The following is a 27,065-nucleotide window of genomic DNA, read 5'->3' as shown; positions in this document are numbered from 1 at the left end:
AACCAGGACCCTTACCCTTCCTCTTGCTGCGATCAGTCATGTTCATTCTACATCTCGATACCTCTTTTTAAAGGATGTGAAGTATCCATTGTTTACTTATATGATGGCATCAGAGCCATTTAAATAAAAATAAACATATATTAGAGCTATAAATTATTATATGGATTTTTGTTTTACAAAGAGAATGGCATATTGTATTTTGCAGTATGTTTATGAATCACTAATACAGTAATACAGAATTACAAATAGTCTTTTTTTTTTCAAAAAAATTACACACTATAGAGAACATTTTTTTGAGATTCACCATCATGATTTGATTTTCTCTATTTTCTGAAATCACCCGGCTCAGTTTTCATCTCTCTCTGTTAGCTTATTTCTTCATTAAAGCTTTGTACTTTCTTTTAAAGAATTTTGCTTTTTAAATGAGAGATGGTGTTGGAGATGTCTTTGAGAGATGGGAAACCTTTAACCTATATGATTTCCATGTTTCTGTCTTGTAGTGCCTGTTCTCCATCTGCTTTTTGGCTTTATGTTCTTAGTTCCTCCTCCTCGTCTTTTTGTTTGTTTGTTTGAGGGGGTGATGGGCAGGGTTCAGGATTTGCGTAATGCTGAGTGTCTTTTCCGTTGGCACTGAGAACAACCATATTCTAACCAAACCAAAACACAACAAAACACGCTGTCTCAGGGGTGAAAGGATGATCCGAGAAGTCTTTAGTTTGGATTAGACGGATCTCGCCCTGGCACATCTACCCTCAGTTTTGAACCGTGAAGACGTCAGAGTACAGAGCCACTGAGCTGTGTGACCCCAGGCAGCACCCTATAGATTGCACTCTCTGTGGCTCACAGCACAAACACACAGTGGGAGTTATCATGCCAGTTTTTTATCATGATGTAGTAACCATCGCTGTCCCTTCTCCTTCCCTTGCCCAGCCCCGCTAAGCCACCGACTACCCCCTCTGCAGAAGTATCGATGGGTCACTGTCACCATGGTTCTCCTCAGCCCCCTGCCCCTTGCTCTCCTGCATGCTAAACTACCACCAGAGCCCCTTACCACACCACCGTGGCCCACCAGTGTCCCTGTATCTGAGAGCTCTGAAGTCCCTCTCTCTCTCTCTCTCTCTCTCTCTCTCTCTCTCTCTCTGCCCTACTCCGCAACCTGCTTTAGTACCAGCAACCTACAGGCAGAGGCCAGGTGATGGTTCAGACCACAGTTTGCTCTGGCACAGGATCCAAAGTGTCTCAGAACGGGCCCTCTCACTCTTAGTCAATAATCAGTTACTAACCGAGGTCTGAGTAGTTTGTGGCTCCCCGGTCTTCTCTCAATTTTGAACACAGGTTTCACAGTATTAATAGTTACGCTTTACCACTGTGATCTGAAAGGTGTGACCATTTCTGTTTTTCATTAATGAAAAGCTTTTTCTGCTTATCATTCTTTTTCTCGTTTGGTGCGTTTCAGGGAAAGAAACGACTTTACCTTGTGATTTAACTTGAAGAAACGCTGGCCCAGCTTCTACATAAATAGACGGGGTCTGGGTGGCTTACAGATGACCATTCTTTTGACGCTTCTTGTCGAATATGTGTCAATGAGTACTTAACATTGGTGTCTGGTTGCCTCTTTTTGAGCCTGGGCATTTTCGGTGACTTCCCGAGCTAAAAGAATACAGATGAAGTAATGCTAGGAGGTCTTGAACCCAAACCTTAATAAACTAAGTGTCCACTTCATCTCTCTTTGGAACATTGAGAGCCCTGAACTGCCATGAAAGTAGGGCCAATCTTGAGGACCACCATGCCAAGATCCCACGTGGAGATTACTCCTGAACCAGTAGGCACCATTCCTTATTTCATATTTCAATGAAGGACTTCACCCAGAGCCACATAAGTAGAAAGTTAATGTTTGCCCCCTGGAATTGTGCAGTAGAGATGTGTGAATCAGGGAAAATTTTTGAAGACATTTGCTTTGCAGCTCAAATAATTACCCTCTTTGTACTAGCTATGTACATGATTTTAGCACAATAGAGAATTAAATAGAGTTAAAAAATCCATCCCTGCTTCATAGTTAAATGATCTGGGTCTTAGCCTGAAAGACTTTGTTCTCCTAAGTAATTTCACATGAGATTGCATTCACATAAAAATGTACTCGGCAAATTGATATAAGCATGTTTCCCTAAAGTTCACATCAAGTAATGTATTAATTCCTTGGTATCTTCAGCATCATTCCATGAAATATTGTTTTGCTTTCATATTCAATATTAAAATATGCTAACTACAAATAGGGAAATTTAAGTTTTATTAAATATTAGGACCACATTTACAAATTCTGAAAGTTTATATCAGATTCCCACATTTCTATAATGTTAGTTTCTGATGATGTTCTAGAAATCATTAAAAATTTTCCTGATGACCTAGGCCATTTTTAGCTACATTAAATTGACTCAGTTCTTACATGTTTTTAAAATATTTGTAGGTTTTCTTGAAATTTTCAATTATTTTATTTAAAGAGGCTCCTGAAAATTATTACATTTGATTTCATGGAATAATATACCATGAATCCAATAAGTAGATATAAGTCAATAGGGAGAAATAAAACACATTTTACTATAAATAGAACAATTTCCTGAAAATTTTTGGATGTACTTTTCTTTTTTTGCCTTTTCTCTTAAAAGAATTAGCCTATTTCAAAAACGTAGAAACACACACACACACACGCACACACACACACGCACACACACAAGAGATTATCAGAACCTTAACCTACATTTTTGAAGGTTGCAAGAAAAATTGCAATATTGCCTCTTTGTTTCTTTTCTTTCAAATCAGCAGTGGCCTAGAATTTGACTGAATCCAATTTTGCTATTGTTTCCATAAGAAAAGACACATTTGCATAGACATACATTTACTACTTAATTCTGCAATATTCCATAGGCGACAGGACACTGAGTATAGATGATAATTATATATATATTTTTTGTTTGTTTGTTTAGCAGTGAAGCAAGATGTATGGGTGGAATGAAGTACAGAACAGCTGTTTTCACTTAGTGTCACCACATTTTTAAATCCTCTAAATACATTTTCCCATCAGATCAACTACTTTAGTCGTAAAAAAAAAAAAAAATCTATTGATAGTAACTTACTGGAAAAATTTATGCTTTAAAGTAGATAAAAATTTTAATCGTTGTTTTTGATAGGGAAGGGGAGAGAAAAAATTTTAAGGACAGTAGTCAATATTTAAAACAACATATTTTATTCTCTGGAATTTGAAATGTCATGCCCTCATTCCTTACTACAGCCACGTTAAATTTTATCTCTGACTGCTCAGATGCCCTAATCTTGTTTGCTTCCCCATTTATTTTTCTCATCTCTGCCAAAAGAGAAAAGAAGAAAAAAGTGCTCAGTTTAACAGAAATTTTGGTTTTGGAAGATTCTAATTCACTTTGAAGTTAGGAATTATATATTTATATAAATACGGCTGGATTTTTTTTTTAGGTGAAAAAAATTTCAAGTCAAAATCACCTGTGTTGTATCCAAAAGAAAGAAAGGGAAGTAATTAAATACCTAACCATGACAATTCTGATCTTGGAAGCAGAATTTAGAATAGAATACCATTATTTCATGGTTAATTCTTACATAAACTTGATATAAATTTTTCCCTTAAAATGTCGTATATGTATAGATATACACACACACTTATATACACGTCTATCTACATCCTATATGTGTATATGCAGTTCTTCTTAAGCACCCATAGAGGGTTGATTCCAGGACTACTCCCACCTATGCAACCACAACTACAGAAATCCACAGTTGCCCAAATCTGTTTATAAAACAGGCAGTATTTACATATGACCTATGCACATTCTCCCATATGCTTTCATTATCTCTAGATTACTTATAGATTACCTGTGATTCTTAATACAAAGTAAATACTATGTAAAACAGGAAGAAACATGTACAAGTTCAGTACAGACACAGTTTTATTTAAGTATTTTTAGTGCATGATTGGTTGAATCCATGAAATCGGAGCCTGTAAATATAGGAAGCCAAATGTATATATGATACATACATGCATAGTATGGATACATATAACATATATATGTATCTGTGTGTACATATATGTATCCACATACACATATATGGAGAAAGAAAACTAGACAGATGTGGATGTGTTTCCTAACTATAGGTGATAATTTAGTCCCTTATATTTATTCAGATAGTATGATGAGTGTCGTGCCTTCTGTTTTGGGGGCATGCTAGCTTTAAAATACCAATTAAAGATCATAATAGCATTATCAAGTAGATAGTTTGATGTACTAGCCTGGACTTCAGGAGAGAAGAGCATGTTGGAGATAGTTTTTCAGTAATTTGCTTACTGAACTATTCAGTGCCACGGCATTGGATGAGGTCACTAAATGTGAGTGTTGAGAAAGAGAAGCGAAGGCCCAGGGTAGACCTCTGGGAGACACCGACATTCAGGAACTAGCAGAGGAGCCAGAATTAGAGATAGAGGGAGCCCAGGGAATGTGGGCTTACTGCAAGCCACATGAACAAAGTATTTCAATAAAGAATAGTCAACTTTGCTAAATCATGCTGAGTATTCCAGAAAAGTAGAGTAACATTGAATTTAGTCACACACAGCTTGACAAGAGTTGTCTTGGCACAATGGGGTAGAGGCAGCCCTACCTGGGAGAGAAGGAGGAGAGAGAGGAGAGGAGATATGGAAGAAGAGGTAGAAAATATGAACTGTCTTTTAGAAGCTCAGCTGTGGCGGAATGAGAATGGAGCAGCAGCTGTGCAGCATGGAGGATCAAGGGAGAAAACTTTTTAAAGGTGGGAGGTTCAGGGTGCCATTGTATACTGGTGGAAGAAAACGGTTGATGATGCATATGGCAGGGGATCCTCACAGCAGTGAGTCCTGGAGAAAGCAAGTGCACAGAAGAATAGTTGGCCTTTGCTCAAAGAAAGAACAGTTCCTCCGCTAGAACTGGGAAGGAGGTAGAATAAGTTAATGCAAATGTGAAATTCTTTCCACTTTGTTTAAAAAATTACTCAATGGAGAATGAGTTATGGTTATCAGCTGAGAGTTCCTGTACAGATTTTTATCTGCTTCCAACCTCATGCTTCCTTCAAACATTGTTGTCATTTTTTGCATACACATTTATCTCTCTATACTCAAGAACATCTCTAAAGATGTACATGTGAAAGAGGAAGGCAAATTAAAACTTGAGTGGGTGCTGGGTGATATGACGTCTGTCATTCCAGTTGTTGCCACAGTGATCCAGTGGTCTGGCTGACCAGACTCATGTGCTTTCTTCTCCACTGTCATTTTTAAACAACACACTGGGCCAAAGGAGTCAAACTGCAGATAGGAAAGGAAAAAAAGAAAAAAGAAACTAGTCTTCCAGGGTACACCAACAAAGGAGCCTGTATTCCCATTGATACTACCAGTTGTCTTTGTTACTGAAATTTAAAGATGGATAAGGAAACTAACACAATAACATTGATGAGATTTATGTTTAACAAAGGATTGCAATTCTACCCTAGTGGCTCCTGAATCACCTTATGTGATAGAGGCTGTTATTTACAAGAGTATTTTTAACCAAAGTAAAAGCAAATAAAGCTGTTCCATTATAATAGTACAACTAAATAGTAAGGATGAACATTTAACACCGGGCAGCAATAGTTGTTTCTTTTTTGAGTGTGTTGAACTGAAACACAAGTGAAGCTATAATAACCACCCCTGAGGGTATTTGTGACCTTTGTCAACACAGAAAGAAAATATTTATAGTCTGAAGCTATGCTTCTGCAGTATTACAGAGTAAATGGAAAATATAATCTGGTTAACAAGCTGTACTTCTCACAAGAGGACAGAAATCTTAGAGAATTCTGACTTTACTTTCTCCAAGCCTTACAGAAGATAAACATTTAATAAACTAACAAGAGTGTTAACCAATTCTGTACAATGAAGACAAAAGGAAAAGACTGAAAGTATAAAATTATCTCAAAACTTATAGATACCTTTTATTTGAGCATCTCAATTGTTTATAACTGGAGCCAATTTTTTCCCCCCTTTGGTCCCACAGTAGAACACTATTTAGTAAAAACAATATATTTACTCTTTTAGCCAAGAAATAGATTTCAGCACTCACCATTTGTAGGAATTTGGTCCAGGGGCATGAGATATATTAGTCAGCAAATTAAAGCAAAACAGAAAACAAAACAAAACAAAAACCTATCCTCATGGGGCTTATATACCTATGGGAAGACTCAGATAATACCTATAAGTGAATGATATATTATTAGTTATTTATATAATAGAAGATAGTAATGCATACAGGCACAGAAAGATGAAAAAAAAAAACTGCTTCTGTCCACAAGTTTCTCACAGACTGGCAGAAATGAAAAACATACATAGACCTAATTAAATGTGAGAACTTCTCTGCTAGTGGTGTACACTCTCTGGAAGGTCCTTCAACAACTCCACAGGGAGGTTGAATTTAAGCCAGACTTGGAAGGATAAGTAAAACTTTGCCAGGCATGGAAGGAAAATAATTCCAGGTAGAGAAAACAGAATGAATGAAATGCAGAGCCTTGAAATTACTTGGCCTATTGGGAGATGTTCTGTGCAGAGATGATGGACAGCCAGTGAGGCTGGAAAGGTTGTGCAGGATGAGAGAGGGCTTGAATTTCACGCCAAGAAAATGTTAAGTTATGCTGTAGAAAATGGAGAGCCATCTGGGGTTTTTAGTCATCATAGTAACCAAATCGTTTTTAAGTTTTTGACAGTACCAGAAGCATCGTGGAGGGGATTTCATAGGAGGGAGGGTACCAGCCAACCAAATATTGATGTCCCTGCTCATCACCATCTGCTTCTTGTCATTCTTCAGTAACAGTCTCAAAATGCCAAATGGGCCCATAAAAGCACAGAAGAAAAATTCAGGGCCCCTCCTTCAGTTAAATGGATAATTGGATTTCTTTTCTCTGTTTTCTTATAAGGTATATATCAAAATGATTGTACTTGCATAACTCTCTCGGGAAATAGGGGAATAAATAAGAGGATACCTGGTACATTCAGCAAATATGGAAATCAACTGTGCAAATCCTGTGCCAGAATTATAGAATATATTCCCTTTTATTCAGCTAACATTTATTGAGGACCTGTTATGTTTTAAATAATCCACTTTTTTATGGTCTACAACAAGGAACTAAAGACTTTGGGGTCTTGGAACTCTCATTTTAATCAGGGATTCAAAAGTTAACTATATTATCTATATAACTATTAGTGCATAATTTCAAATTGTATGTGCTATAAAAATTATGAAGGAATTAAGGATGGCAAATAGGATTAAGACACTATTCCTATCAGTAGACACAAGTCCTTCATCAGGTATGTGACTTGCAGATATTTTTTCCATCTGTATTTTGTTTTCTTAACAGTTCTTTTCCAAAAACAGTAGCTAGGAATTTAGTGAAGTCCAACTTACCAGCTTTTTTCTTCATGGATGGTGGTTGTTGGTTTTGCATCTAAAACTTATTGCTAAACACAAGGTATCTCTTTTCTCCTATGTTGTCTTCTATGAGGTTTTGTATAGATACATATAGATACAAAATTTCTATAAGTTTGACATCTTGCATGTAGGTTTGTGATCCATTTTGATGTTAATATTTGTGAAAGAGTAAGCTCAGCTTCTCATTGTTTCTTTTTTTTCTTATTGTGTATGGTTATCTAAGTGTTTCACCATATGTTGAAATGAACTTCCTGTCAGAGGAGCATTCTAAAAGGGATCATAAATTCTTTTAAAAGGATAATACCAGCAAACACATGGGTGACTGAAAGGACTTAACCAAGGATTCTGAGAGGTTTAAAAAAGAAGGCATTTGAGGTACACTGTGAAAACAGAATGAAATTTCATCACACAGATGAGGCTGAAAAGGGAGTAAAAACAAAGGGATATATAGAGGGAGAGAGCTCAGGAGACATAAAAGAAACAGGGACAAATTCAATTAAGCTCAAGTAAAAAGTGTTTTGCAGCAAATATACCAGGAAGACAGATTGGATGATATTATAGAAGACTTTGAATGCCAAGACAAGGAGTTGCTTACAGCCAGCCGTTCAACACTCACTCATTCATTGAGTGACTACTATATGCCAGGTGCTCTTATAGATGATGGGACACAGCAGGGAATTATGCTGGTACTCCATCTCACCAAGTTTATAGTCTGATGGGAGGAGAAAGACAATAAACACACACACAGAGACATACACATGAGAAAGAGACAGACAGAGAAGCAATATAGAAAGAGAGGAGGAAGAGGCTGATGGGAAGTTCTGGATAGATGGTGTTAATTTGCATGGACTGTCCAGGAAAGGATTTTAATCAATGCAGTATTAAAAGAGGCCTGTAGGAAATGAGGGGAGGCTTGATAGCTATCAGAGGGAATAGCTAGTCCAAGTCTGCACATTAGAAGCGTGCTTAACATATTTAAGCAATGACAAGAAAGACAATGTGGATGGAATGAGTTAGCAGAGGAGACAATGTTAGAGAAAGAAGCGGGTGACGGGAGTCGGGGCTGATGCACAAATCCTCTAGGGCTTTGTAGCCGAGCCTTTGGATGTTGCTTTGTAATGGGAAGGCAGGAGTTCAGAGCCAAAGCAGTAGCATGATGTTTTAAAGCGTCCCTCTGGCTACGTGGTGAGAAGAGTGCAGGAAGGCAGAGGTGACAGCGGGGGAAACTACCTGGAGTCTGTGGTTGTAGTCATGGGATGCAGTGTGGTGGAGGTGACAGAGCTGAGAATCATCTAGTCCTAGATAAAGTGAGGATGGAGCTGGCGGGATTGTGTGTCTGGGTTGCATGAGACAGTGTCAGAAAAAGAAGAACCAAGGGTGTCTCTGAGGTCTTGTCGTGAATGATTAGACGAGCAGGGTTTTCTGGGCGCGTGGGCAGGATGTGTAGCTGGGGGTGCGGTAGGTGTGCCTAGTAGACTTCAGGGGGAAGCACTGAATAAACAAGTGGATGTCTGGGTTAGGGTTAGGGTTACGGTCCTTTAGCAGTGGCTCTTACAGCTATGAAAAAAAAAAAAAAGAAATGAGTGTGGGGGGTGGAACTATTTCCAAGAACTGAAGCTCAGGAGACCCCAAAATGTGACAGACAGAATAAGCTGGGGCAAAGAACACTTAACTGAAGATGCCAATGAAGCAAGGAAGAGAATCAAGAAAAATGTTCAGGACCCCAAGACAACTGTGTTCATAACAGATTGAATCACACCTAGGAACTTAGAGGAAGTTTTTAATTTGTAGCAAATTAAGAACAATTCTGGACAGAAGTTATGGTCCCTCTTGATCATTCATGAATAGAGTTTTATATGGCATTTTTCCAATGGAGATGAGAAAACAAACTGCAAGGATCTAATTATCAGGGTGTTTTCTAGTATGCTATCATTGTATTTAGTAAACAGAATCATGGGAGGCTTTGGTCTCATATATATCTAAAACTTATTTCTGCTCTGATCAGTATTAAGTTTTTAAATCAGAAATGATTTTTCTCCACAGACATGAACGCATCCACACCAAGAAAGGCAACTTAAACAGATCTCTAATTTCTCATCTGAAGGATTGTAGATGATTTAGCGACACTAGAAGTTCTAGATGAGGTAAGAATTCAGTTTAATTAAACTTAGACGTTCCAGATTTTTTAAAAAATTATTGGAATGATGGGGACAGGGAATTCTTTGAATACCATCTGTACGTCTCAGGCTTTGTCTTCTAACTTCCTGATTATCTCTTCCATCTTCAGTTTTAATATATGGAACTCCAATTTTGGATCCTTGCAGCCCAGTGTCATTTTTTTAAATGTTCAAATGAAAAGGTTGTAAGGTTCCCCCAAGCATGAGTTGTTGTGTCACAGATCTTTCTTCATCTGAATTATTTCTAGGAATCTCAATGGTATCATCTACCAAGAGGCAAAAAGCAGTCTGCCTCTTACAGCCACCATGTACAATCCTCTCCAGCTCCAGGCCTCAGTGACAGACTCAAAGACCTCTGTGATACCTCAGGAGCTTCCCGTTACCCTGATCTGACCCTCCTGGCATAGAAAGCCCCTGTTCTCACCCAGCTTACCTTTTAGGGCACTGAATTCTGTTTGGAATTCCTCATCTCCATTATCTCAGGAATATTTCAAGTATCTTGTGTGAAGGGTACAAAATTAAGCCTGTAAATTATAATCTCAGCCTTCTTTCCCCCTCATCCCTCTTTATTCTGGATAATTAGAGAAATATTCCAGGTCATTAGAGAAATAAATGTTCTCATTGCAGTAAAATTTAGGACTTCTATCCAGCTTCATCCATATAGCTTTTTATTTCTTAATCTTTCCAATATATATCTGAACATTTTACTCAGAAGTACAACAAATCAAGAGGCCTGTTCTGAACACAAGTCATCTGCTATATATCAAATTTTCCAATTATGTAAATTCCTAGGCTTGTGGATTATAAAGGTTTTCACTAATCATGTTGCTGACAATATATTAATGTAGTAAGTACTTGAATTTGTTTCTTTCTGTTGTCTAGGTTATATTTTGTTCCTTTTTATCATGTAGTATATAAATGATGATTTCTGACACTATTAAAATCGATCCATTTAATCACATGATTTATCAACTATCAGAGTTATGGTTTTGAATTTTTCACTCTGCTTACACATTTGGGCTTACTGGAAAATTTGATGTATATGTGTGTATATGTATATACACACATATACACACATGTTGTTTCATATTACTTGTACATAATGTGTTATGAGAATGCTTATAACGATATGCAACATTGGTGTTAATGTGTATGTCTATGTTATATTGTTAATACATTACATCCTTGTTATATGACTTTCAAGGTAATAAGAATGAGTAGGTGAAGGGACGAGAAAGAACACTAGCAAGCCATTGAAATATATAGTGAGCATGATTTTATTTCAAATCCAAGTAATTCAACAGCTTGGTGGGATATAATAATATGTATGTGTGTTTCATATTGTATGTGTATAGCATAATATGTTGCATGCAGATATAGTATGTCTTTTGGAAAATGTGGTTTACAATGACATTCTTCTTCAACTCTCAGAAACCAAAGAAAATGCCGTTAAATAGATGGGTACTTGCACATCTGATGTTATGTTGCTTACTATGGAATATGTTTCTTTCTTTCTAATTCTTGGCCCAAATTCCGGGTGTTTTGCATACTGTGTTTACTTTTCAAATTGTAGTTGATCACAAATTATTTTTAGGAGGAAGAAATTATTTTTATTTTATTACAGAATACCGTCCTCAGAGCAGCTGAAAAGTGTTATTCCAGAGATCAGATTTATATCTATGTGGGAGATATACTCATTGCTCTTAACCCTTTTCAGAGTCTGGGTCTTTATTCTACAAAGGTAGGCGATGTGTTTGCATTCTCTTACTTTGTGCAAATAATTAGATTATTTAGATGCTTAATCTAAAAGGATGTCAATAAAAATTTATACAGCATTTAAAAAAAGAAGTTATATAGTTACTGTTAAAACATAAAGACAGGAAAAAATAGATGAAGTCAATCTTAGTGCAGCATGTAGTTTTTCTTGTTCCAAAAGTACCTTTCAGAGTGTTAGTTACAGTTACTAGTAACAGCTCTGTACTACATGGTATCTTGCTAAACTGATGTCTACAATAAAGTATATACTTAATATCTGCCTTCAAACCAATATCGAAAAGTCAAAAGTGCAACTACATTATTTATGTGTATAATATGTACTTAGTGGCTGCAAAATTTGTTGTGGCTTTAAAAATTCCTTTCATTGTATTGATTGGCTTCATTACTATCATACTGGATGTGTTTTATGAATATGAATATATAATTATCTATGATTTAACCCCTAGTGGTTTAAATATAGAATTAAACTTGCGTGTTTTTCATTTTTAATTGGGCCTATTCTTTTCCAGCTGTTTGCATACTCTAGAAAATTATTTAGTATTTTGCCTAAGTTATATTTTGCATGTGAAAAAAATATATATGTTACCTTCTACCAACCTAAAATTTAGAGCCTTGACCTAATTACAGAAGTTGGGCTTTAGAAGAATCCTGCTGCAAATTAATTATGCGATCTTGTACAAATCAAACAAGACAATTTAGAGTAAATGAAATAAAAGCAAATAAAATCATATGCCAGGCATTATTGTATACAAGGAGCAGTCAACAAAATGATACCTGACTCTCTTATTTACAAAGTATTTTAAATTTAAACAAGTAATAGTATTTTGAAGCCTTCAGTTCTGTTTCAGAAGTGATACACATATTTTATTTTACATAATTTGCAATTTGTGCATGCATGCGTATGTGTGTGTAATATTTTCTGGCATGTAATTGTATTTTATTTATATTCTGCTTTAAAAAATTAGTACTCTATCTGTGAATAGTCCAGAGTTTAAACAAAAGCAGAAGCAAAACTAAAATATCCTACAAAACATATTTTTTTAACCTTTAGCATTCCAAACTATATATTGGAGCAAAGAGAAACGCCAACCCTCCTCATGTTTTTGCAATAGCTGACTTAGGATATCAGTCTATGGTCACATATAATTCAGACCAGGTAAGGCTAGTAACATTCCCATCTGAGTTTCTTGTGTGCCAGTTGAATTTTCTGAGGATAATGTCTAACAGTTTCTTTTTTCCCCTCTGCAGTGCATAGTTATTTCTGGAGAAAGTGGTGCTGGGAAAACTGAAAGTGCTCATCTTTTAGTTCAGCAACTGACAGTGCTTGGAAAGGTATGATTTATTTCTTCTCTGTCCTAGCAGAGATATTTGTTATATTTCAGAATTTCATATAATTAATTAGATTAATATTCCCTAACTCCCACATTTAATAATGCACGGAAATTATAAAACACAATTGCTATCATTTGAGTTTAAAATAGAGCAAACAATATAAAAGGCAGATACACTTCTCTCACTTTTCTTAGCCAAGCCTTTATGAATGTGACCTTTTCCCTGTTGAGCCCCAAAGCACTTGCTGAATGACTCTTTCTTTGCTTTTGTCACTAGCAGGTTAAAATAGAGTACTGTACAGAAGTCAATTGTATTTTAATATTATGTGTAAATTAGAAATAAGCAATTACAAATTGAAGCTTTAAAGTACCATTTGCAGTAGCACCCAAACAAAACAGGCACTATGTAAGTTTAAATTTTATAAAATATGTGCAGGATTTGTATGCTGAAAATTAGAAAAAAAATTATACGTCTCGGAAAAACTAGATAAATGTAGAAATATACCACATTGATATATCAAATGGCTCAATATTATTAAGATTGCAGTTCTCCACAAATTGACCTGACATTCAAAGCAATAACAGTAAAAATCCCAGAAGAATTTTTTGGCAGAAATTAATACACTGAATCAAAAATATATAGGGAAAGGCAAAGGACCTAGACTAGCCAAATCATTTTGAAAAAGAAGAAAGCTGGAGTATTGATTCTACCTGTTGAATTTATTAAAGTTGCAATGGCCAAGAGATGTGTCATTTATATATCTATTTTATTATCATTATTGATTCGCAATCATACAAATTGGTGGGTTTGACTATAACATTTTTATACATGCACATATCATTCTTTGGTTGTATTGACCTTCTTTACCACCCTCTCTTGTCCTCTCCTTGTCCCCTTCCCTAATAGACCCTCAAGAAGTATGTTATTAAAGGAAGGATGACATATGATTATTGGAAGAAAATAGAGAACACATGTTTCTTTTTATTTTTGATAACGGTGCATGGTCAATAAATGAAGAATTAATTTTTCAACTAACGGTGCTAGAATAATTGTATATACCCACACCAAAAAAAAAAAAAAATGAACCCCAATCTAGACCTCACAGATTATTGAAAGTTAACTCAAAATGGATAATAACCTTAAATGTAACACCAGAAACTATGAAACTTCTAGAAGATAGTAGTCAAAGCTCTTAGAACTCTTGAGATAATCAGAGTTCTTAGATACAACATGCAATGCATAATCTGTAAAAGGAAGAATCAGATTTGACCAGAATTTAAGAACTTCTAATCTCTGGTGACACTGTTGAAAAAATGAACACACAAACCACATTCTCAGAGAAAATATTTGCAAGTCACATAACTAATAAAGTTGTATCTAGTATCTAGGATATGGAAAAAACTTTTAATACTCAGTATCAACAAATCATTCAAATGACAAGAAATGAACAAAATATTGAACATTCACTTCAGCAAAGATGATACATAAGTGGCAAATAAATCAAAAGTAGTTGGACAAACATTTGGGAAATGCAAATTAAAACCACACTTAAGCACCATTAAGCACCTATTGAACTGGTTACAATTTGTTTTTAAAATCTCATAAGGCAAAGTGCTGACCAGGATGTAGAGCAGCTGGGACTCTCAACCCTTGCTAGTGAGAATGCAACATAGTAAAGCCACTCTGAAAACAGTTTGGATGTTTCTTATGAAGCTAAACTACACTTACCTGCACAGTTCAGCAAGCCTATTTATCCAGAGGAAATGAAAACCCACGTTCACCCAAAAGCCTATACATAAATATTTAGAGAAACTTTGTTAATAAACTCCAGAAAGTGGAAAACCCCAAACTAGAAAATAGAAAAACCATAGTGCATCCATACAATGGAATATAGTCAGCAATAAAAAGAAATAAATACAGATGGAAACGATGAATCTCAGCGGATGAATCTCCAAGGCATGGTGCTAAGTCAAAGAAACCAGATTCCAAAGACTAATATACTATATGACTCAATTTACTCAATGACTCAATGTGCCATTCTTGTGAATTTTAAAAGACAGGGATGGTGATTGACAGGAGCAGAAAGTAGAGGGAGGGACTGACTACTGAGCGGGGGGGGGGGGGGGGGGGGGGGGGGGGGACATAATTGTGAAGGGGGAAGGGATTGTTCTAGATGTAGATTGCCATGGAGATTAAGTAATTGTATATGTTTGTAAAACCTGTCAGACTTGTACACTGTGAAGGGTGATTCTTTATATAAATTACACCTTTTTTTTTTAAAGTAATTGAAGATGTAAACTTTGATTTTTCTAATAGAGCCCTTAAAATAAGCCAAGAATTGTGTTTTCTCATTAGACTAATAGCAAAAAAAAAAAAAAAAAAAAAAAAAAAAAAAAAAAGGCATTGAATACAACTTACCTTGTGAAAATGTTTATTGCGCTCTACCTTGTTATAACTAGAGCCAGGTGGAAAATATTGCCAGCATTGTGATTTTAGGAATTTTGTGTTATGAAGTACCAGTGAACACGAACCTATGAAATTGTTGAGGCCACATAGTATAAAATAGCTGCTTCAGTCTAATTCATTTGCAGAATGATGAGTAGAAGGAATCCCATGTCCCTGTTAGACACCAACTGACTGATTTTTGCATTTTCTCTTGGGCATGTTGGTGTGGAGCAGAAGTGTGCTCTGCTGAGTGGTTAGTCTGCCCTCTGCCCTCCAGGGCTGTGGCCCTTAGGGCTAGAAGAGCTGCTAGAGACTAGGAAGGTGGACCTGCTGCAGGCCCCTCATGTCAGGCCCTTCCCATCCCCTTGCCCAGCCTCTCCCCTCTCCCAGGATAAACATCATTCTAAAGATTTTAAGGAGAGTGGAATAAGATGGGGGATGGGCAGGGGACCAATGAGACCAGCATGGTACCCTGGCGTAGAAGAGCTGAACACCTGAATTAATGTACTCAAGGGTCACCTTCCTCTTCTGTCTTGATTTGCAGACCAAGAGGTTCTCATCAATAATGGATTGACCGTGTGTGAATGCTGTTTTGTAGATGTCAGTAAAGTTGTTCATCTAATCTCTTCATCTTGTTCTAGATCTAAATATGTGATTTAATGTTGTGTGTGTGTGTGTGTGCACGCACGCGTGCACCCTCATCAGGTCTTATCTTGTTTTTACTTATCTCTGATAAAGACTTAATAGATGCAAACAAAATGGGATGTCTTGTGGATACAGGAATAGTGTTCCTCTAATCCTTACTTAGCAGGTGGGTGGAGATATTATCTCATCTTTTTCATGGGTTCACACCAGCCAAAAAAAATTTTTTAAAGCGTCAACTTTGTCCCAATACTCCCTACTCCCTTCTCTCACCCCTTATTGCATCTTTTAAAAGACTCCTAGGATCCTTATACAGCCTCAAAACCTTACTGATTGTCCTCTGTGGAGTCCACTCAAATTCTAGTGTAGCCTCTGTCCCAGAATTATCTACCACTCCTTTCCTGCAACTTGAAATATACCTATGACTTTAACACAGCTGATTGCAGCCAGGTATTAAGGTCTAACCCCGACAATAATGTCCTTGAGCCGAATTCTGCCAAAATGTGGAGAATTAAGGGGACAGGAGGACACACATGCCTTTCTAAAAGTGGTTGGCTCTTAGCCCAAATAAATGTTTATTTGGTAGAATTACAGGTAAAATGGTAAAGAAGGAAAACAAACCTAACATTTGCTTGAAGAGATAGAGATGGGGTAGGAGAAGATAGAGGGACCCCACACTGGCTCCCATCCAGACTTCTGAGCTGCTCTTAATGTTCACAATTCCCTGCCTTCCACTTCTGAATTCTCGAGTTAACTTTACTCTCTTAGTTTCAAGGTTGGCAGCTTCTGTGGAAGAAAGGGAAGTGGTTCTAGCTTTGGGAAAGACTGAGATAAGGGCCCAGGACAGTAGAATAAGAATAACAAAATGAAACGTGTACTTCAGTTTGCATAGGCTGCTCATAAGTTGAGTTTGTCAGTCAGGCACTGCACAGAACTGTATTCGAACAGAAAAGTGTAGAATATCTTTTCATCCACTTTTAAGAAAGCCAGTGGGCGAACACATATCCTAGAGGGGGAGTATAGACCAGGTTGTAACATCTGATGACTTATCAAGAATAGGCTCCCAGATACATAAATTGCTTATCAAGAAAAGACATCTTATTATTGACAAAATTAATATTTCACACTTTTTTGTATCTTGACATTTTCTCCCTAGGCTAATAACAGAACCCTGCAAGAGAAGATTTTACAAGTGAATAATTTGGTAGAAGCCTTTGGCAATGCCTGTACTATTATAAATGACAATTCCAGCCGATTTGGGAAATACTTGGAAATGAAATTTACCACTTCTGGAGCTGTAGTGGGAGCACAGATTTCTGAATACCTTCTGGAGAAATCCCGAGTTATCCACCAAGCCATGTAAGTCCATGTCGGATGTCTTCTATTTTCTGGGGAACGTAAGCAAAGACAATGAATGCTTCTATCTGAATAGTAAAAGGTCTTTCTCATTCAACAAACTGATGTTGATAATCTACTATGAGTGAGACAATATTGGAAACAAAGACCCATGCAGCACTGTCTTAGGTTCACATATGTTGCATCCAGTAGAGGAATAAACAGATAACCCAAAAAACATGTTATCAGGCAGCAAGCCAAAAGCCCAGCAGAGAGGTACTAACAGTAAATGAAAGTTTTTAAGTATGAAAGAAAATATTTCTCTATACAAAGAAATTTGAAATTTAACAAAGAAATTTGAAGTTTAGTGAGAAATAATTTAAAATTTTAATGATTATATATATATGCAAATCTTTATATTAATTCTGTTCTTCCTTTGTTTTCATATAAGGGACCAGGTAAAAGATTTAGAAATAAGCTCTATTGTTTTGCCTTTTTTATTGCTAACATACTGAAAGCATTACTATCTAGATTCTTTTGATATTAGATTGAATGAGTCCCTTTTGGCAATTTATAGCTGAATGGCAAAATTTCCCCTTTCATCTAATGATTCCAAAAGATTTGTGTTGTTCTTATAGGAAACCATAGTCACACATTGGATTTGTATCCTGGTAGTCATATTATTTTTAAAGAAAGTGTGATAAATTAGAATCTTACTTTTTTCTTCACGTGGGTTTCATGCTAAACATACTCTATTGTAGTAATATGTCATGTTAAATTCACAAGAACATGATATCTTGTTATGCATTAGTACATTATTATTTAATATAAGTGTTTTAAAATTTGTTATCACTCAGTTTATAAATAAATCATGAATATGGATGGGGATGTACCTATGTGGTAAAGTGTACCATTAGCATACACAGGGTCCTGGTTTTGATCCCCAGAACAGAGAGAGACAGGGAAAGAAAGAAAGAGAGAGAGAAGAAGGAAGGAAGGAAGGAAGGAAAGGAGGGAGGGAGGGAGGGAGGGAGGGAGGAAGGAAGGAAGGAAGGAAGGAAGGAAGGAAGGAAGGAAGGAAGGAAGGAAGGAAGGAAGGAAGGATCATGAATAAAATTGCCTGAAGTCCAACTCCTAAGCACAACCCTCAATGTGTGTAGTTACCCTTGGGTCCTTAATTCAAAATATGTAAAAAATGATTATTAGACAAATTTGATTTTGAATTATGTTTCCAGGATTCATTAGTCCACCTTGGGTAAGATATTTAAATCTTGAAGACCCTTACAGGATCTTAAAGACACTTGTGGGAGTCTGACAGGACCTTAAAGACTGCACTTGTTGTTTGTGTCTGTGATTTGAAGTTTACTGAACCTCTCTGCACCTCAATTTTTCATCTTTAAAATGGACATAGCATTAGAACTTACCTGTCAATTAGGATAATGTGGGTAGTATAGTATTTATTACAATGAATAGCACACAGTAAGAACACAGAGTTTAAGCCCTTGGTAGTAGTGGTCATGGTGTTGATAGCTATGAAGATTAGAAATAACATCTAGCATAGACCTGGAGCATTGAAGATGTTTAATAAATGATAACTGCTACTACTGATGTGTGTCCAGCACCCAGATTCTAGTAAACATGTAGAACCTCCCCCACTCAATACCTAGAGGGACATTGGGATCTACTTATGGAGATGTAGAGCTTAACTGGTTCTCAAAGCTGTTTGTTCTACTCTCACAGTTGTATAAACCTCTCAGGCCTTGGGGACAGAACCACACAGTAACCTGGTGATATTTAGATGGAGCCACCATGCTGTGCAATGCCAAGCAGTTTTGTCCCCAGTGTGTTCTATGGAGTTATATGTCAGAACATCACTCACATAGACTACCGTGTGCCCACTACCCTCTAGTTCTAAAAGATAGTGTGCAGGGTACAGGGGTGCAGGGGTGCAAGCCTGTAATCCCAACAACCCAGGAAGCTGAGTCAGGAGGATCACAAGTTCAAAACCAGCCTCAGCAACTTGGCAAGGCCATAAGAAACTTAGCAAGACCCTGTCTCAAAATTAAAAATAAAAATGACTGGAAATGTGCCTCAGTGGTTAAATGCCCTTGGGTTCAATCCCTGGTACCAAATATAAATAAATAAGTTAATTAATTAATTAATTAAAGTAATTCGTATTATATTTAAGCCATGCTATAAATTAAGTCATACTAGATACCTAAGAACTATTTTAGTTTTACTATATTGTTTATCGGGGAAAGCATTCCAATTCCCAAATTGCAAGTGAAGTTAAAATATAACTCAGATATCATTTGCGCACAGCTACCTTATAATTGATAATAAAACATCTTCCCATTTTTACTTTTTTTTTCTTTAGTGTGATTTGCATTTTTTACATTCTAGAGAAGTTTATTGTGACCTTTGAAAATGAAAATATCAGACAGACAATAGAAGCATTATTCATAGGTACTTTTTTAAATTATAAATTTAAAGGGATTAGTATATCCATCAGGGTTACAGGAAGGAAAGAACAAGTTCAAAGAGTTTAACTGCAAAACCTATTTTCCAAGTCAGAAAGGACATCAAAGAATCATGAAGGAATGGCCAGATGCCCAGCACTAACAAGTGTGAGAAACCATTTGTACCCAGAGGGCTTTAGGGCAGAGAGAGGGAACAAGCCTCTGAGCCTAGGAAATGCAGTTGCTGGGCAGGGACTGTCCTGTAGGTCTTTTGCTTTGAAGGAGGCAGCCTCTGTCAAGGGGAAGGCAAGGGTTAGGGCACTCTTCTCCAGTACCTTCTTGCACATCCTAGTGAGTGAACCCAAATGGAACCCCCAGTGCCCCAGAACCCCAGACTCGGGTGCTGCCGTGGCAGAGGTGAGTCTGAGGGCCACAGATCAAGGCAGAGAAGATTGGAGAATGGACCTGAAGGGCAGGGAAGAACCAGAACAGACTCATATATTTTAAACTGAACTTACCTTTTCTTTTAAGAGAATTGTCTTCTATTCTCTTTCACCTCTACATATCTCACCCCACCCCAGTCTCTGACCACATTTGTTTTTAGGTTACATTTCTCATGATGACACTCTTATAATTGTCACTCAATTTTTTTTTCTAAATGTTGATGATTTTAAAGAAATTTTTTAAGGAGTCTACTTAATTTCAAGGAGAAAATGAACATATTGAAGGCAGTGCTGGGTAATTCTCACAACCATAAATCATAGCAGTTTCTACTGCCATTTCCTCCTGTTACAACAGTGTAGTTCAGCAAGCATTGATTGCACTTCTGTCCCTTGCCAGCCCTTTACTAGGTTCCCTAAGAGTCATAAACGAAGTGGCAGACATGGTGCTTTCTGCTGTGGAGGGAGGGAAAATATATTTATGGAGCAATTACTCCTGTCAAGCACTGTACTAAGCACCCTAAAGCCATTATGCCATTTAATTCTTACAGCTGGATGACAGGGTGTTATTGTCTCTTTTATACATGAAGAAACTGGAACTAAGAGAATTTTAATAAGTTGCCTTAATATCAAAAGACTGGTACATAACTGAGTTGGAGTTGGATCCCTCATCTCTCTCTGACTCCAAAGCTCAGCATTTATCCATTTGTTCATCCATTCATTCATCCATTTGACAAATATTTACTGACTACTTACTATTTGCTAAGCACAGGAGATATAAGCCAAATAAGAGATGATTCCTTGGTAAAGCAGCTTCCAGTCTCCTAAGAACCCTGCATACCTTGGTGCAAAGCTCACTACTTTCTCAGCAGAGTGGGAAATGGAATTGGGCTGCTAAGAATGACCAGGAAAATGGCAAAGAGGGGGACTGAGGAGACCGGATGTGTAGGAGGAGGGACCTTAGAAATAGAAATAAAAACAGAAAGCACTGTTATATGTATATCTATGGAGACTTAAGAAGGTAAAACTTCATCATTAGCTTTCCAAACCTTGTTGCTGGCCATTCTTTCAAAAGTTCAAAGGTTGCTCAGATGAATTAAGCTATCCCCTTGAGAAGACTTTGCCAGTTTGAAGGATAGTAGAGGCCTGGGGTGCAAAGATGATCCTCAGGATCCAAGGCAGGTGAACACACCCGAGGCAACTCTAAGGGTACTTCTGCAAGTTACTGAGTGGAACTCCAGAATAATATTAGAGAACCCACAAAGTAAATGGGGCCAGAGTCAGAGAAATGCTATTTGTTAGTTTGCTGAGATCCTGCTTTTGCCCCAGGCAGTCCTGACCTGGGACCCTCTGGTCACATTGGCATCTGTGATGTGCTATGGGGCCCTGTCTTTTTAAGTGAAACTTCCATGGGGCTTGGGGGAGGATCTGAGATGGGTAATCTTTGGAGGTGACTTCTTTTCTCACTGTTTTAACTCTCTGGTTGTTTATCCACTGAAGGTCAGTATATCTCCCACAGTATTTCCAGGTCTTGTCCAACTACAATTCTCGTTAAATGTAAACTGATAATTAAAGAGAAATCCACTAATTTTGTGTCTACATTTATGAGTCACTTCACTAATTGTACATTGCATCACTTTAGTGTTAAAGATGTGACACACAGAGCCATCAGTGTGACTTCATTGGAACAAAGCAAACTAAATTATATGCTGTGCTAGGCTTAGAGAATTTCATTATCTTGTGGTGAGAAAAGAGGACTAAACTAAACTGAGTTTTGTTCTAAGCCTGCTTGTGTGTGTGTGTTTGTGTTTGTTGAGCTCTTACTTGTGACGGCGGCAAACCACAGAGAGGGGCTGGGAGGATGCTCATTGGACGGATTCTGCACAGAGTTCTGCAGGTCCTCCTGGAAGCATCTGACCTGTGAAGCATACCCGCTGGAAACCCTCACGTCCTAGCTCTGCAACTGGTTTCTCCTGATTTTTCTTCTGCCTCTCGGAACTTTTCTTCTCTGACTTAGATTCATCCATCCACTCTTAAAATGTGTGTTTCCCAAGCTTTGTCCTTGAGGCCTTGGTCTCTGTTCTCTCTCTTCTTCCTCAATTTGTCAAATGCTTCTGACATTACAGTCTCAACAGCTAGCTCTGCATAATCAACACCCAAACGTATACGTCCTCCTCTCTTCTAAGTTTACCTTTGCATTGCCTGTTCTGTGTCCCCATACCGGTGTCTTTTCCCTTTGTCCTTCTCCTTTGGAACTGTCCTCGCTGACTGTGGAAATCTGATTCTCCCTTCATTCTCACCTCTAAGGAGGTGTATTGAGTTTGTCTCTGTGATCACTGTAATTACTCTTTCACTTTTCTTCTGCATTCTCTTCCCCTGTTGCAATTTTACCTCAAGTCTTTGTTCCCTGGTGACCCAACATTTGAAAGATTTGGATTTCCTGGACACTTGAACTCTCTTCCCAAGGCTTAGTGATATTGTTCCCTCCCAGACCCAGGGCAGAGTTTCAATCCAGAATATGTATTAATCAATTCAGCATTGTTACTTTTCTCTCTTTGAAAACTCCTTCCTTCCTTTTCAAATCCTAACAAGAAAGAATAGTGATCTGTATTATTCACTTTATCAAGTTCTACATGTTCATATAAAGTATTTTTATTTGTTAATTTTCAGGAAAAACAAAAGGGAGTTATTGGTATGATGAAGATATCAAACCTTTAACTCTGTTCTTATGTGTTAAAGCCCCAAATGAACTGCTACAAAAATCATTCTTGCAATGATTTGTGGTAAAATCTTGAACCAAAACTAGAGATTATAAAATAAAGCCACAGATGTTCCAAAACTCCAAACTTCTTTTACTGCATCATTGGAAAAGGAAATCTATACGTGTATGTTTGAGTTAACATTGAAAACTTCTGTGTTCAGAAAGAATAAATAATTTCTAACAAGAAAAAGTTAAAATGTTCTTGTCCACTGAGGTTATATTGCATATCATACATAGGAGGGGAAGACCTCAGAAGTGGTAAACTCCATTATTATCTTTTAAGTAAAACAATTTGTGCAGGCTTATGCGTAGTATCAAGTACACTGTTTTCCTATTCCATGGACACATGTGGAAAAACCTTTAAGGGCTCCCTTGTTCAAGGAAAATATCACCATGATAATAGTAATTCCTCATCTGAAAATATTTCATTAGCTTCTGACTTCATTGACACTGGCTACGAAGGAGGTGAGGGAAAGGAACAGCGTCTCAAAAGAGGAAAGACAGGCTGCCCTGGAGTAGGGAGTGTGTTATCTTTTGTCACTGAGACCAAAACACCTGACAAGAACAACTATTTTGGCTTGTGGTTTCAGAGACTTCAGTCCATAATTGGCCAACTCCATTGTTGAGGCAGAACATCATGGTGGAAGGGCATGGTAGAAAAGCACTGCTCCACTCATGGTAACCAGAGAGGTGGTAGGTGGGAGGGGGCCCACAGGGAGGATGAACGCTTCCAGGGCACACCCCCAGTGACCCACGTCCTCCAGCCATGCCCCATTTGCCCATAGTTAACACCTAGTTAGTGCTTTCAAAGTAGGATGAACTAATTAGATCACAGCTCTCAAAATCTAATCATTTTACCTCTGAATATTCCCGAAATTAACACAGAAACTTTTGCGGAACACCTAATATCCAGACAGTAACAGGGCATGATGAGAGAGGCCTAGGGCAGGCAAGGAGGATCAATAGTGTAGGATCTTAAAACCTGTCCCCTGTGGTCACATCCAGAGATTTGTGATGGATGTGAGTTTCATACTAACTGAAAAGGAGGAATAATAGAAAGAAGCAAGGATAACGAAGTCTTGACAGTTGAGGCCTTATAATTAATTTAACCCTCTTAAGAAGAACCCTCCCCTGACCCAACTCCATTTGTGAGCCTGGTCATAGTAGAATGTGTAGTCAAGGGAGGATTTAGGACCACACGTAAGAGGAGGGTGTAGTGGAGGATAAGAAGGAGGATTCCACAAGAGAGATGCAAACCTGGAGGTCTCCCAGATGGCCACCAGGGTGCAAAGAAGGGACAGTGGAGATGCACCAACTTCAGGAAAGGCCTTCTTCTTCATTTCAATGAGAACCTGCAAGCATGGTCTGTTCTAAGAGCCCATCAGAGTGAAAGGAGGACCCAAGGGAAAGAGGATAAGGGGATGAACCCTGGAGTCCCAGCAAATAAGCCATGGGACATCCTGAGCCAGACTTACCTTCTTGTGATCCCTATTCCCCTCATTGTATGATTCTAGCATCTGGGAAATGGTCTTTATACCTAGAGCCACAGGGTCGTGGAATTTGAGAGAATTACAAGAAAGAGACCCCCTCGCACGGTTGAGAAAACTGAGCCTCAGAAAGTGTAAATAGATGGTTACAGACATGAACTTTGGAGTCAAATAGACCTGGTTTGAACCCAACATAGTCATCAACTGTTTCTTTGGGGGAATTTGGTAGCTCTTAGTCTGATTTTCCTGATCCGTAAAATGGGGAAACCATACCTACCTCAGGGAGTTGTGGTGGTAGGTTAGAGAATGCAACACGTATCACCGCCAGCTGGCATGCTATATATTTTATTTGTTTCTTTTCCTGTCTGTTCCCTGACAAGTAAGCTCCAAGAAGTTGGGGATTCTTGACTACTTTGTTCCTGCTGTATTCCCAGTGTCTAGAACAATGCCTGGAAGTCATCCACCAACAGACATTGAATGATTCGCATCAAGTGTTTATTATGGTGGGTGGAATTTACTGAGAGTGGTTATTGAAAATAATGCAACAATAACAACCCCAGAAAGCCAGATGGAATATTCAGGCTCTTTCAGTTCTTTTGTTCTAATAAGTTGCATTGTCAAGTATTTTAACAATTCATAAATGTTCTTACTAACCACCTTACTGAAAATGTTTTTTTCCCCCCCCAGTGGAGAAAAAAATTTTCATATTTTTTACTACATTTATGCTGGGTTAGCTGAAAAGAAGAAACTGGCCCTTTACAAATTGCCTGAAAATAAGCCTCCCAGGTAATCTATCAGGTTGTACTTTCCTAAGAAATGTCCTCATATCCATTTAATTTTAGATTTTTACTTGTCCTTTAATACTTTATTTCAGGTACCTACACAATGACCAACTCAGAACGGTACAGGACATGATGAATAATAGTTTCTATAAAGCCCAGTATGAATTAATTGAGCAGTGTTTCAAAGTCATAGGTTTTACAATGGAGGTAAGTAAGAAAGACATCTGAACTTAAAGTATCTTTCTGTCATCACTAATGGCAGAAGTGAGCATTTATTGAGTAATTAATACATGCCAGGCTAAGTGTTTTACATAGCATCTGTTCCTGGGGCCTTTTTCATATTGAATCTTTCTATAATGTTTCTGATTCTTTTACAGTAATTATTCATTCATTCTTCTTTGCTTTGGAGGTTATTTGAAATTTGTCAAGTAATAATAATCAAATTTGATGCCATAAATGTGCTCACTGAATTTTCTTATAACTCTTTAAATTTATCTGTATCTCTAGCTTTGGTTCCTTTCTCATTCTAACCATCTATAATTTTTGGCCTTGATCTTTAATCTTTCACCGGGCTTACAAAGAGTTTTCAATCTTTACTTTTAAAAATGTGAAAACCAAAAATGGTTGAATGTATTTACATATATTACACATTTTTCATTATCAGTATTATTGATATCAATTTTTTTTTTACATTTTTATTTAGTCATTAGGTTTCTTTTTATTTTTTCCTTAAGACTTGTTTCCTCTATTTCATCATTTTTTCTAACTTAATAATGAAGTCCTTTAAGGCTGTAAATGTATCTTTGCATAATAAAAATTTCCTTCTGTCTCATGGGCTATTTTTTTTTTTTTTTACACCAAAGCATCTCATTTACTAGGCATTCCCGAGGGCTTCCAGAGCAGCCTTCAAACCTTCTCTTTGCAGTTTCCTGTTTGCTGTGTTGATTCAGACCCTGTGACCCTGTAATAAAAGCAAACTTCACTCTGAATGTGAGTCTTTTAGATGAACCATTTCAGGAAAATACTATGCTATTCATGGAATTTTTATAAATTACTCTCCACTCCCCTGCAGCTTTAAACAGGTAATGTGTCCACTTGAGAAGTTTACTGAGATTCCTTGGGTTATCAGATCTCTAAGAACTTAAACTTAAAAAAAAAAAAAAGGCCTAATTTTCTCAAAGATTTAGAAAATGTTATCAGCAGGATATAAAATGTGGAGATACTGACAGAAGTGAAACTTTAGAAAATTTTTTCAAAATATGTACAGTGAAGTTATGTAATATCATCATTTTATAGTCTACTTTTAGGGTACTATTGACTCCTGTGTTAGTCAGCATTCCACCACTATAATGAAATACCTGAGATAATTAATTACAAAGAGAAAAGGTATGCTTTGGTTCAAGTGTTGATGATCTAGTCAATGAATCATCAAACTGCGATGCCTCATTGCTTTGGACCTGCAGTGAGACAGCAATCATGGCAGAAATGTTTGGTGGAGCAAAACCACTTATATCACAAAACATGGAGTTAAAAGAGAGTGGAAGAAGCTAGGGTTCCACAATTCCCTTCAAGGACTCACCTCCAGTGACCTAAAGACCTCCCACTAGGTCTCATCTCCAGAAGGTTCTATGACCTCCCAGTAGTGCCACACTAGTGTTCAAGTCCTTAACAGGGAGGCCCTTTGCAGAGATACAAGGTCCAGACTATAGCAGTTACCTTCTGAAATATAAGGCTGTCTACAATAATATTTAGTCCCATGATCCATCTACTTGTTAGAAAGTAATATTTCTAAAGACATAATTGTTCTTGGCATACAACAAAGTGTGCTGCCAAGAGGATTTTGTCCAAATATGGAACTTTTGCCATTTCTGCTCCAGTGACAGGTGGCCTCCAGTCCTGCCTTGTCTTTGAATGCTGTTGCCCCCAT

General features: G+C 37.4%; 1 protein-coding gene across 1 annotated transcript in view; it reads left to right on the top strand.

Moving 5' to 3' along the window:
* The window catches only part of MYO3A (myosin IIIA), a 224,368-nt gene that overhangs the window by 99,200 nt on the left and 98,103 nt on the right, over positions 1–27,065 (top strand). The window contains 8 exon segments of the mRNA XM_079107812.1: positions 9,546–9,609; positions 9,611–9,646; positions 11,304–11,420; positions 12,507–12,611; positions 12,704–12,787; positions 17,031–17,233; positions 25,044–25,142; positions 25,231–25,345. Of these exon segments, the coding sequence (XP_078963938.1) occupies positions 9,546–9,609; positions 9,611–9,646; positions 11,304–11,420; positions 12,507–12,611; positions 12,704–12,787; positions 17,031–17,233; positions 25,044–25,142; positions 25,231–25,345 (823 nt within the window).

The sequence above is a fragment of the Sciurus vulgaris genome (genome assembly GCF_902686455.1).
Source record: "Sciurus vulgaris genome assembly, chromosome: 12".
NCBI classification, from domain to species: domain Eukaryota; kingdom Metazoa; phylum Chordata; class Mammalia; order Rodentia; family Sciuridae; genus Sciurus; species Sciurus vulgaris.
Note: the sequence above shows the minus strand (reverse complement) of the source record. Positions and strands in the feature narration are given on the sequence as shown.